At 33.6% G+C, this 14,429-nt stretch overlaps 1 protein-coding gene across 1 annotated transcript; it reads right to left on the reverse strand.

Moving 5' to 3' along the window:
* Positions 1-7,360: 7,360 nt before the first annotated feature.
* On the reverse strand, positions 7,361-11,128 carry LOC123664983 (hexosaminidase D-like). Its single transcript, XM_045599348.1, has 4 exons — positions 10,784-11,128; positions 9,249-9,440; positions 9,058-9,170; positions 7,361-8,379 (listed from the first exon to the last, which is right to left on the reverse strand). Exons 1-4 carry the CDS (start codon positions 11,126-11,128, stop codon positions 7,392-7,394), a joined length of 1,638 nt encoding a protein of 545 aa, XP_045455304.1. The 3' UTR covers positions 7,361-7,391.
* Positions 11,129-14,429: the final 3,301 nt, after the last annotated feature.

Here is a 14,429-nt window from a genome sequence, read left to right on the forward strand (position 1 = left end):
TAGTAGCGTTTTAGAATATGTTCAGAAATAATTCTTGCTTATAAAAATATATAGACATATTTATCCAATTTCGAAAACTTTTCATATATTTTTTAATGTCGTTGAGTCGATATTTAAAAATATTTAAGTCTTTACAACTTGACCACTAAATATTGTACAAATGTATTCTCAGTGATTTATACTCTTTATCCTACAAAATTTATTTTAAAATATCGATACCTTTCAAAATATTACTTCCTAAGAAAATCCACTGACAATATTTCAAGCCATAAAACTGTCAATAGTGGTGTTTGTTACTTGCACCAGCGTGTGGTTGCGACATGTACGACATACATATGTACTAGTAGAAGTGACCGAGCTATTGTTCAACGAAGCTACAACACAGATGTTGAACACCAATATGAATCTATTTCATTTGAAACAAGAAACATTCAAATAATATTTGTAAAAAATAAATTTATTTTTTTTAAATTGATTTTTAACGCACGGTCGTCTGTACGTATAGTAGAAAACTTAATGCATGTGTTATAGATAAGACCCGACTGATAATATATATTTATAGATATTTTTAATGTGACCTACATATATGTTCCTTGGATGGGAATTTGGGGTTAAGGTCGGCAACGCGTTTGCGATGCTTCTGGTGTTGCAGGCGTCTATAAGCTCCGGTAATCGCTTAGCATCAGGTGAACTGTACGCTTGTTTGCCGAACTAGTTACATAAATAAAAATGTATATGAAACACTTTTTTCGGATTTTATCGCGGTTTATTATTAACTTTTGATTCCCGACGTTTCGGATACTTTACAGAAACCATGGTCACGGGAGGACTGATATGATGGTTGCTGTAAAGTATCCGAAACGTCGGGAATCAAAAGTTAATAATAAACCGCGATAAAATCCGAAAAAAGTGTTTCATTAAATAAATAAAATTCGCGTAAACATTAGAAAACAATAAAAATGTATATACTAAAAAAAACACCAACCTCGGGTGGGAATCAAATCCACAAATTTTCCTTTATAATGTAAACTAGTAAGTATGTAGATTTTGATGGTGGCAATAAAAGAGTGTATAATTAACAATAAAATATACATATACCTTACTAAAGAGCTTAATTAAAAATGTAAGTCATTAATGAAAAAAATAAATGTTTCATTTTAAGCACTTGCATTTCATTCAGTATATTTTGTAGGTATAGGGATGAAAAAAGTGATGACTTGAAGTAATATCTCAAGATTACCTTTGTCACTCAGACTAATCATTTGCTAATATCCCGTAAGATGGCGCGTAATATCAAGAACGCACGTTCTTACGTCGTAAAATTTTACGATGGCTTCATACGAAATTGATGGCTTTAGACGCTGGTATTATAATAAAGTGTATCTATAGATGCGAGGAAAGGTGTACGTGTGTGTAGGACGTAAGATTTGGGGTTAAATCTTTCAAATATAATCATTTTAAGTAATGCTTTCACAAACAAAAATAAATAATTCCATATAACAGTGTGTGATAGTGCGGAATAACTTAAAAAGTTGCTCCAAAATTATGTGTAGTACACAAATCAAAAATATGCTTAGTAATTACAGTATTCATTTTTAAAGCCTCTTTCCAATGTATTATAATTTAAGTTTTATTTAACTTATACTTTCATTAACAAACAGTCCTAAATTAGTCTCAAATACTCCCGCTCCGACTAAACGTTGGTGGTCAGAAATAAAATGTAAATAGGCTGTGTCTAAATTTATTGATTATGTATGGCTAAGTCAGTGACTTCTTTTTGTTGTATCAAACTATCAGAGATTGATAAAGATTTTATGGCCGACTCTGTCAATAACCTTATTTTTGAAAATATGTCGAAAATTTTGCCGGGAGGACCGAGGAGTCAGACGTTCTAACGTTGCTATGGTTGCTCTAAAGCAGGGATGTCAAAGATATGGCCCGCGGACCGTATCCGGCCCCCGGGCCATATTAACACGGTCAGTAATCGCAATGTGTCACAGAAAAGAGAATCATGACTTTGCTCGATTCCTCTATGGAACTTTTAAAAGGCGCACACTACATTTTTTTAATCTGGCCCGCCTACACATTCTATATTTAATATGTGGCCCTCTGTAAAATTGAGTTTGACACTGATTGAGATTGAGTTTTGAGTTGAAATTGAGTTGACAAACTGCGATAAAATCCGAAAAAGTTGTTTCATTACAATGAGTGAAATTCGCGCAAATATCAGAAACAATACTGAATCGATCTTAAAAATTCTATTACTATACTTAATGCTAGAGGCGGCTCATCGTAAACAGGATGGGTGCACTCCCACGAAAATTACATAGGTAGGTAATGTTAAATCTAAATATTTCTTTATACTTCATAAAATCCTTACATTACATTATTTCTATGCCTATACAATAGTCTATTCTATTACGTATACATTTGGTATTAAGTTTTAAAGAGTGAGAGGCTGTGTGGTTACGGCAGCAAAGAATAGAGCCACCCCGTCTCTTCCCCTGTGGGTATCGTAAGAGGCGACTAAGGAATAACACAGTTCTACTATCACCTTGGAACGTAAAAACCGACCGATGGCGGGATAACTATCCAACTGCTAGCTTTGAAATACACAGGCCGAAGACGGGCAGCAGCGTCTTCGGTGCAACAAAGCCAGTACTGCGGTCACCAACCCGCCTGCCCAGCGTGGGTAAGCTTGTGGAGGCCTATGTCCAGCAGTGGACTGTATAGACTGTAATGATTTCTGACTGTGTCCTTCCTCAGTAAAAATATATTTAGATAACTTTTAAATAGATGTAGAGTTTTTTAGAATTCATTTAGATTACAAAATTTAGCACGCATAAATACACGCTTTGTTTAATTGAATAAATTTATAAGATTCATGAATGCCTAAAATTCACCTACTTATTGCAGTTTTGGTGATCTAATTATTAATTATAATAAATAATTAGACCAAACCAAGACCAAAAATTAAATGCGTATTTTTTTAAATAATAATAATAAGCAAAACTAATTACCATAATATGAAGTTTGACCTATATTGATCTGAAAAGTGACCTGTAATATCCCACAGCTGGACATAGGCTTCTTTCCCCATGTAGGAGAAGGATTACAGCTTAATTCACCACGATGCTCCAATGCGGGTTGGCGGATATACTCAATACTATAAATAACGATATTTTAAATAGGTAAACACAATGTTGTTAACTACGAGTACCTTCCGGTATATGTTTAATTTGTTTTAAAAGCTTTTAAACAGTTTTAATAAAGATAGGAAGATGAGTTAAAACTAGTAATAGCTAAAATATAGGCTAAAATTTTAATATTATGTGCTTATCACTTTAGTTTTGTGCTTTTTAGTGATTTTACCTAACTTTTTTTTACCTTGGCCATTGGTGCTGTTTTTGTTATTGTGTTGCTTGTAAGTAATTAGTTTGTATAATTCGAATTTATTTGTTAAGATATGTATTTCTTGTGTACCATATTATCAGCATATTATTATTTTTTATTTTATTTTTTATTTTACCTGTAAGAATTGATTTTCATATAAAGCCCCTGTTATGAAAAAAAAATATAGGGAGTAAAATCTATTGAACGAATAATGACCTCGTTAATTTTCTCGTGACGTCATCTATCGGAAAGATAAATTACTAACGGCCGAACCCAATATTCAGTCTATCTCTGGTTATCGATCTATAGTTTTCGGGGGATAACTAAGATTTATTAATTGCAAAAGTATTTTCTTTGTTTAAAATAAAATTAATTTCGAGTGAAAAATAATGGCAGACTCAAGTTCAAGTAGCAGATCAATGATATTGCTCTTTTGCAACAATTAATTGAATAAAAATAATAAGTTTCTTGTGAAATAATACTTACTTTAGTCATCTTGTGAATAAAACAAACAATTTGGTGAATGATTGTATAATTTGAAAGTGATAACTTAAATTATACAAATTCAAACAAAACGACGATTCAATAAAGCGTAATGGCCTCATAGCGTCTTGTCGTGTCGTGTTAAAACGTTCCGTTACTAGATTTACCGTGGATTCCATATTAAAATAATATCACTTATTATAAATTAAAAAGTTGTGTAAAAATTAATTTGTCCATATTTTTATAAAACAAGATTACTTTAATATGAATAAAATTTGTATGACAAATTTAAATACCACAAAACATACATGTAACATAACTGAGGCCGTCTGTGACGCTGCGTATACTGGAATGTAAGGGAGAGCTCAGGTAGCCGGTCTATCTACAGCTAACTGGAGATAGTAGTCCCCTATGCGAATTATTGGGACAACTACAAAGGATAGATAGTTAGTTATTAGCAGTCGATGATAACTACCTATCTCTATCTTTAGATTGAATATTGGGTTCGGCCGTAAGAAAACGTCGTCGATCGATCGATAGATGGCGTTATTTTATTCGTTTATTTACCATTTGATACGGTATTAATCTTTCTCTTAGTTTAGTAAGCCTTTTTTGTGCCTATTTAGACAATCGATCTCAAGGAGCACATTTTTTTCTGATACTCACTATATTTAAATGACATAAATGTACAATTATTATTTAACAAAACTGCCTTAATTTATAATTAAAGTTACTTTTGTCAAAATGGCACATGATCTTAAATTTACAATTGGATAAAATATGAAATAATAATAAACATACGGTTTATACTGTACATAGTCTCCCATTCAGTCTTAGGCTATGTCTAGACAACGGGGGTATCACCTGGATTAGTACCGCTACCCAACCGTAAGAGGCATCAAACGTCTGGCGTCAAACATTAAAGTCGTCTCTACAATGTCAGGCACTACAATTATTATATATGATGGAATATATAACGAAGACTATAAAACTATGTAACGCATTCCAAATTATTAAAATTACTTTTCTTTTATATTTTTAATCAACATTTTTGTTTATACGGGTCTTATCGCGACTGATATTTTGAACTTCTTCCTTACTTCCGATATTTTGACAGGTGCCAGGTGGTGAGCGACTATAACAGCGTCACAAAAATTAATCTACTCATACAAAGTACTAGTTACGCTGGGTTCAATCATACGGTACATGTAGTTTAAATTCCGATCTCAACGAATTTTCACTCATTAATTTAGTTTTTATTAAATAAATCGATTTATGTGGATTGTATTTGAGTAGTGTATGCTCGTAAAGTGTATTTGGGATCTAACGAATATTACCGAAATTCTAAATAGGGGAAATATCAAGGGGCGAGCTGTAATTTAGTAAACAAAGATACAAAATAGATATACTCATAATAGACATACCCACTGCAATACAGTATACTAAACTAAAATGTTTCCAACAGTAAAATACTTTATTTATTATTCGTAGATAAGTCAACTGCGTTATTATTACATTCGTCTGACATCACAAGAACAATTAATAGGGTGATGAAAAGAAGATACATCGTAACTGAGATTACAATAACATCATTTTTTTTAAATCATAAATTTCTTCTCGATCATTTGACGTATTGCAGTCTCAACGTAATTACTCCATGGTGCTGCCATCTTTTAGACGCGTGCCGCACAAGCAGCTTTATTAGTTTCTTGGTGCCGCACATTGTTTACAACCGTATTAATGACAGTTCTCTCAAATGTACAATATTGTAAGACCTTTAGTCGCTTTCATATTCTTTGTTATTTTATTCATAAGAAAGTAAAATTAATAATTATGTATATATATTTAAATCAGTATTCCACTAAAACAGTAAAGTTTTATACGAAGAACAGCATTATGGGAAAACTTTAAAATAATAGCATTTCGACTGAAAATCTTCATATAATAGGAAATTTTGTAAGAAATTAGAAGTTTTCTATTTATAGAATATAATGAATAGATTTACATAGTTATTTGGGAGTGTGAAGAAAAGGAAGGATCCTCCAACCAGACGGATGTTGTGTCTGGCGGGCTACTGGCCCCCAACGGTTGTTGTCGGGATCTTGTATAAATACTTAATCACTTTGAAAACTCTGATAGCGCGATGTAGCATACGTCAGTTTTCTCTAATTACGTAGTTTGTAGTCGTTCGTATTTCGCGCGATAGATGTCGCTACATCACTCCCCTCCGAGACCGGAGGTCGATAGCAGGTTGAGTCGTCTTCTTCATCTTCTGATGCTTGCCGGGCCAGTAATGTTCCAGTGAGTCGGAACCAGATGCCGCATAGTTCACGGTGAGTCGGAACTGTCTGCGGTGATGCTGCATATGCTCCAGTGAGTCGGAGTGGTGCAGTACTGCGTAGTGGCTGCTGCTGCGTCGACCAGGAGAGAAGTGTGTCTCTGCTTGCTGACCGGCCGAAGTGCAGTGTGCTGTGCCAAAGTCGCTGAGAAGGCTGTGGGCGATGATCAGGAATGCGCGTCCGCTGCATGCTGGTGGTCAGGATACCCGTAGTAGCCGTAGATGCTGGCTGGCTGAAGTCGTAGATGCTGGATGCTACTCGCTGCTCGAAAGCTTGAGGAAGTGATGATGACGATGAAGGTTGCGCCGATGTTCATGCTCGGGGTCAAGTGATGATGATGTCATGATGACGTAGCTTGCGAAGGCTGCGCTGATGTTCATGCTCGGGGTCACCAGTTTGGAAGTGCGGAGGAACGTGGTGCAAAGAATCACGTCGGGGTCACCAGTTTGGGAGTGTGAAGAAAAGGAAGGATCCTCCAACCAGACGGATGTTGTGTCTAGCGGGCTACTGGCCCCCAACGGTTGTTGTCGGGATCTTGTATAAATACTTAATCACTTTGAAAACTCTGATAGCGCGATGTAGCATACGTCAGTTTTCTCTAATTACGTAGTTTGTAGTCGTTCGTATTTCGCGCGATAGATGTCGCCACAGTTATATTTGCAACTTATACAACTTAAGTTTTAACTTAATATTCAATTTATAACACACGTACTAGGTAGGTTTAACTGAGGTAGGGCACAGCAGGAATTTCCTGCTCAAAATATGGAGCAGCCCGACTGGGGTAGTACCTCGACCTTACAGAAGATCACAGCAAAATAATACAGTTTTCAAGCAGTAATCTGTTCCTGTTGGTGAGTAAGGTGACCAGAGCTCCTGGGGGGATTGGGGATTGGGTCGGCAACGCGCTTGCGATGCTTCTGGTGTTGCAGGCGTCTATAAGCTACGGTAATCGCTTACCATCAGGTGAGCCGTACGCTTGTTTGCCGACCTAGTGATATAAAAAAATGTAATAGATATATTATTAAGAAAAAATTAAAATAAAATGTTAAAAATATATTGTTTATTATTTTTACTTACAGTAATAAAATATAAACAGAAAATAGAACTGGTTGTAATTTTATTTATTATATTAAATTATACAATAGCATAATTAATACATTTGATTTATACTATTTATTATTTATATGGTCTTTGCTTCCAATATTTTACTTTAGACATACTCTTTAAATCCTTAAACAAATCATTAAGAATTTTGTTTGTTTTATAGATTTTAAAATCAACATATTCATTTATAAAGAATTGGTCGAAATACTGTAACATAACTTTTGAAATTTTTCTCTTAAAATACTCTACCTCATACAAAGAATTATTTAACCAGTCTATGTTTTTCTCTATATTGTTCATATTAATATTATGCGACCTTGAATAAAAGTCTACACCATAAATTTTATTGCTAGAATCATCTATACTATTATAAAAATCTATACTATTTAAAATGTTCGTATTTTTTATATCCCAGTTCAATAGAATTTCATAAAGTTCATTTCCATCAAAATGACATTGTTTGACATTAACATAATCGATTATGAGTAACTCATCACAGTGTAAATGTGCAGAGAAATCATTTTGTAAATAATTCATGTAGAAATATGTCAGATCGGAATTTTCCACATCACCTACCCCTGCTTTGAACTTCTGCACCAATAACAAATTAAGATAGAGACTTGGAATGGCAACGGGTAGTAGTTCACAAGGCGAGTCGAAATGGCTGTATCTCGACCACCCAGTTAATATTATACCCTCAAAATTAAATATATCATTTTCACCACCGAACTTGTAATCCAAAATCGTAGTCAGCCAATTGAAATGATTTGAAAAACGTTTCCTCAAATTTGGATACGTAATCGCTCGGCCATCTGCGCCTTTAAACGCCGATGCGATCCAAATATTTTTAAATTTTTTATGATACTTCATCATGTTTACGTGTGACACTTTTATATTTGGACCGTAGGACCAGTATACTGGTTCGATATTTAGGTTCACTCTCTCCCAATCATTGATAGATATCTCACGTAACATGTCGTCCCAAATCAAAATAGTTGTGTCAGAACTGAACGTTTTTACGATGTCTGTTACAACTTTAACTTGATTCAGATAAATATCCCTGTAACAAGTAAGAAATAAATTACAGAAGAACACTTTCAAACAATATTCGTGTATGTAAATCGCTTTTAACGTTAACGGCCTGTTTTACCGTTATGGATAACGCTATTTGACGGATGGCGGTATCCAACAGAAAAAAAGTTTTTTATTTATCACTATTTTTCCCCATCGAATTGCACTTTTTATGAGATAAATCTATTCGCAATTGTGATTTTATAAGTTTTAGTTTATTAATTGATGTGAAACAGGTCCTAAATGGTCTATTCTACCAATTACTCGTCGTTAAAGTCTAGTTATAACTTATATGCAGAAAAAAACGTAAACCACAATCGTTGTAACACGCTCTAAGCATTCAATATGATTGTGAAATTATTATTTTAAAGTATTGGCTGGACTTAAGCGAGTGAAGAAATAACTATAAAATATAAATTTTAAAATGTTCCCGCTCACAAATAAGTACTTTTATTTATTTGCCGTGTTTGTTTTTAATTATTCTAAGTTGCCAGTGAAATGTGACATTCGCAATAGTGCAAACAGCACTATTGCGAATGTCACATTTCACTTTTATATGTATACTTTAGTGACACATCAGAAACTCAAGATGGCTAATGATTAACTTAATAATACCGTTTTATGTATTAATAACAAATTATATGTTAAAAATTATTTTTGAACTTACGTATCAGGCAGATCTCTCTTCAAACATTGATAACATTTGTTCATGTTATATACTTCATCGCAACCAATGTGAATGTACTTCAATGGGAAAATTTCCTTATGAAAATGTATAATCTGTAAATAAAATATTTATAAACGTTTAGAAGTTGATTTATTTGATTATTTTAGTTATATAAGCGAAAAAATCCACACCTGTCGTATCATTTCTTTGATAAGCTTCTGACTTTCTGATCTACTGGGACACATGGAATCCGGTCGATTATGTACTTCCCGTAATTTTTCATACTCTTCAAGCTTCAAGATAAATTCCATGTGTCCGAACGTTTGCACCAGAGGTATTATGTCGAATCCTACTTGCGTTGCCACTTTTAGGAACTCTCTTAACTGTAGACATAAAAATAAAATATTACATGTGTAGAGTTGAAATTGTTTATCAGTAGAATATTGAAGTGGCTTATTAATAAAATATACGTGTTTTGACAAAAAGTGCGATATTTGAATCTGGCTTCGCATTGCTAGATGTTGGTTTTGTTTAAAATTTTGTTTCATAACCGGTGGTGAAATAAAAATCTTGTTATAAAACCTAAATAACTCAAGAGAAATTCTGAGATAGATGAAGTAGCAAAATTTTTCTATGATTTTTCGAACTCCTAAATATCGAACACATGTTGAGGATTCTTAACATTATTCGAATTATTTAAGCGGTTGGTTTGTCTAAATAAACAAATACATAAAATGAAATGTAAATTAAACAAAGCAGTTGGTCGTCAATATTAGTGACGACGTCGAGTACAGTTCTGCCGTAGTACAATTTTAAAATATATTAAGTATACAGTAATAGTATCTATATTTTAACTACTAAATCGATTTTAATGTGTTTCAAATCAATTATTTAAAAAACAACGTTCAAATATTTTTTGTTGTCTCGACACCGAATTATTTACTAAATCATTTCCCGCTTATTAAAATCTCAGTACACAAGTGAGTTCCTCGGAAACCGTTCCAACGATTTTCATGAAATTTATTATGCAGGGGATTTCGAGGGCGGTAAATCGATATATCTATGACTAATTTTTAGAAAATGTCGTTTTATCCCTGTTTTTAGGCAATGAACAAATGGCTACAATATCGTTAGAATACGAAGGTAAATTTCAAAATTGTCAATAAAGTTGTAATAGCGCAGTTGGGAACTCGGCTGGTCGCTATCGACCGAGATGACCACGCTTCAAATCCCCATGTCTTCGGATCGATTATTTTTTTCCTTATTTTCTAATTGCACTCATGATTTTTTATTAAAATAACCAGTTCATATTTTTTATTATTATGTCGGTAAAATCGAAAAATATTATTCATATTTTATCAATATGTAATTCGTATTTAAATATGATTTCCAAAAAATACGATTTACTAAAAATACCCAGCTAAGCTCGGTCACCCAGGTATTAATAATATAGAATAATAATAATGAATAATGACAATTATTTAATTTTAATAAAAGATTTTTAAGTTGAACGAAGGTACTTCAAAAAACTATAAAACTACGACCAAATATATTTAAAATACAAAAAAAAAAAAAAATGATATTTTGTAAGATTTGTCTATGTAAATTTTTGATTTTTTTAACATTCTATAAATATCACTGGTTATGCAAAATATAAATTATATTATGACATACGCCTTAAATTCATGAGTTAACAAACATGTTAAAGCAGAAATATAACTCTTACCTCTGACTTCTTATAGCAGTTTTTCGCACTTATATTTACTAATCTCCCATCATATGGAAACATATCTTCGTATTCCATTAAAAATCCAGTAACTCCGAGCTCCCGTAACTTCGGTAACAAAGTTTTCAAATAGCTCAATTTCGGCGGCGAGCCCTTCATATCGAAATGCACAATAACATTTGGTAACTTTAACGACATGCGTGAAATATTCTTTATGTTTTTATTTTTAGACACCATGTCTTTAACTAAAGTGTACGAAACAGTAAAATACATTGTCACAATTGCACCAATAATTATTGAACATTTTTTTTTCACTGATAGCCGTTTCATACTAGCGAGACGCATTTCTATTATGAAAATTCAGGTAAAGTACATCTGTACAAACATAACAGCGTCAAGGCTTATACACAAGGCTTTTTAACAACTTCGGATAGTTAAAACCACAGAGCTCATATTTGAAATACTCATACAATCTCCTTTCGAAAAATATTAAAACTATCCTCTTTGAATTTTCCTACATTTAGCATATTCAAAGAAAATTTTCACTTCATTGTCACGTCCCTTGTACGACTTCAAGCGTCAAACTGAATAATTACATCTTGACGACTTGCGCTTGTGAGGTTTCGGTTAATTATATAATTCTTTAATAAATATTATGGAGCATTATGTTTGTATTTTCACTTGGTGATATTACATGTTTAAAAATAATGTAATTAACTCATCACGTCTTCACTTCAGCCTATCGCAATCCACTATTTGACATAGGCCTCCACAAGTTCGCGCTAGATATTATGGCGTGAACTCATGTGTTTTGCCTATATTCATCACGCTGGGTAGAATTGTTGTTGACCACAGGGCTGGCTTTGTTGCTCCGAAGACGCTGCTGCCCGTTTACAGACTGTGTATATTTGAAAGCCAGCAGTTGGTTATCCCGCCATCGTTCGGTTTTATAAGATCCAAGGTGATAGAGAAACTGTATTATCCCTTAGTCGACTCTTACGACACCCACGCGAAGAGAGGGGTTAACTATATTCTTTACTGCCGTAACCACACAGCCCTACTTGTAAGATCTCGGTAAAATTTTGGTTCCATTTAAATTATATATCAACATTATTATAACAAGTACCATCGTTCGATTAAAAAAGAATTTTTGAAATCCTTACACCAAGTAAAAAGTTCTTAGGTTCTTACATAAAATAAACAGTCGCATTTAGAACCTTCTTTTTTGAAGTCGGTTTAAAAATATCCAATTAGAAAAGTAACAATGGAAAAAAATGTTTGATGATCTGTAAATAGGTTACAATAACTTAACCAGAAACAAAAAAGCAGGTTACTCAACAGTGAGTGTACAAAACTTTAACGATCTCAGGTGAAAATGGTATATTTTCGTACAGCACTCCCAGCATAATGAAATATGTACCACGTGTACGGAATATTTTATTTGGCCTGTAATATGTGGCATACAAAATACGAATTGTAATGAGCATGTCACGCAAGCCGTTCCATTTTTAGATGTTTGTACGTAACATTGAAATCTCACATCTTACAAGACAGTTTAAGTACGTGCTATACTACAAAGGTTGTGAATGATGCTTTTCTTAACTGTTTTTTTTTTAATATTGTGTGTGACTACGGCATTAAAGAATATAGCCACCCCCTCTCTTCCCGTGGGTGTCGTAAGAGGTGACTTTGGGATAACACAGTTCCACTACCACCTTGGAACTTAAGAAGCCGATTGATGGCGTGATAACCACCTAGCCGCTGGCTTTGAAATACACAGGTCGAAAACGGGCAGCAGCGTCTTAGGTGCGACAAAGCCAGCCCTGCGGTCACCGACCCGCCTGCCCAGCGTGCAGTGGCGTGCATAAAGTTTTTAGACAGGGTAGGCAGTCAAAAAATAATATGAACAGCCACACTGCACTTCTCGCAATTATTTCCTAATTTATTTCAATTTTGTTGGGAATATAGGTTTTTAGATAATTTCAAGACAAGTAAATTATTGGACACGTAAGTCGTAAAGTGCTAATATTGCAGGCATACAAATACACGTACAGCAACCGACTGATACTTATCAAACAAATAAGTTACTGGATATATATAGTGACCTCATAAGGTCACTCTAATAATTTCGTTTGTGTCAAACATAGGAAATCATTGATAACACTATTAATTAGTTACGAAATTGTATGCTTAATGAAAGTACTTGTTTATTTATTAACAAATGAAAAATTATAACGTCATTGTTATTTATATGTTAAATCGATTCGCCTGAACAACTTTTAATTTATCTGTAAAATCGAACGTGTTGAATTTGGATGCACTATTTATTTTCATCAAACACACATCTCCGTTACATATTTCACAAGTAAACTTATTTATAAACATCACTAATATATTAATATTTTCACTAATAACAAGAACGCACAAACGAAAAATTCAAAGCGAATTGTCATTAATATTACTCTGTGGAATGTTGCGATTATGCGACCGTGTCAAAAATTATAATTATTGGTAGGAACGGTCTCGAATTCAAGACAGTTGGATTTGACAGGTTATTCTTAGGCTGTGCCTACTGTCATTGTTAAACCGACCAATATTAAAAACACAGTACTTTGTTCGTATTCCATACGACGCGTGACATTATAAAATTGTAGGATTATACCTATAATGTCCTACTGCCATTGCTAACATTTTTTTAGCGATTTTAGGCAGAAGTTTCATAAAAGGCCCGTCGTCGATTCGCGCGAAGCGCTAATATCGCATAAATGACGGCGGGTTTTTCAAATTGAAATGGATTTAAATTGAATTAATGTTTATGTATTTTTCAAAAATATGTAATGTTCATGTTTTATAATATGTCATTTTTAGTAACGTGCCAAGGCAGTGGGCAGTAGGCAGTGCCTTTCTGCCTATATAAAATGCACGCTACGACCAGCGTGAGCCACATAAGTTCATGCCATTTTTGGCGCGAACTTGTGGAGGCCTGATGATGATGATGATCAGGATGGCAAACAAGCATTGTCTACTCTAACTCCTGACCCTCAGAAGGAGTTCTGGCTACCTTTCTTAACACAGAAATATAATTACTTGAAAACAGTATCATTTGGCTGTGATCTTCTGCAAGGTTGAGTTCTTTTTACCAACTCTCCTCTACCTCAACTTTAGTTTTAGCAAAATATTTATATAACGTACAAAAAAGTATATGTGTCAGCTTCGAAGCACGACTGGAGTTTAGCTCTTCAGATCGACTGTCTATAGAGGCCCAATAAAGCTTACTAGTCTAAGAAAAAGATTAACACCATTAAATATTTATATTATACCAATTAATATTTAGATTAATATAATAATATATATATTATAATAAATATTTAGATTATACCAATTAATTGGCTAGAGCGCCGACACGGTCAGTCGGAGACGCGGGTTCGAACCCCGCTGGAGCGGTCAATTTTTGATATGATATTCAAAAATGTTAAGATTAATACCATATCAAATGGTAAATAAAAAAAAAAACTCCAATCCATCTCCATCTATCGATGATACGTTACGAAGAGATGGCGTTATGAGTAACTCCAATTACATAGTTTCAATATTATAAATAATTGCCATTCCATTGTCAGTTTTTCTAAATTTCAAACGGTAGTAA

The sequence above is a fragment of the Melitaea cinxia genome, chromosome 23 (genome assembly GCF_905220565.1).
Source record: "Melitaea cinxia chromosome 23, ilMelCinx1.1, whole genome shotgun sequence".
NCBI classification, from domain to species: Eukaryota; Metazoa; Arthropoda; class Insecta; order Lepidoptera; family Nymphalidae; genus Melitaea; species Melitaea cinxia.

Bases quoted from the DNA above. Each gene is read 5' to 3' on its own strand.
- LOC123664983 (XM_045599348.1), bottom strand. From the start codon at position 11,128: ATGCGTCTCGCTAGTATGAAACGGCTATCAGTGAAAAAAAAATGTTCA. The intron at 9,171-9,248 runs GTGTGGATTTTT...TTTTATTTACAG, and splicing joins TCAAAGAAATGATACGACAG to ATTATACATTTTCATAAGGA. The intron at 8,380-9,057 runs GTAAGTTCAAAA...TACTTGTTACAG, and splicing joins AAGAGAGATCTGCCTGATAC to GGATATTTATCTGAATCAAG.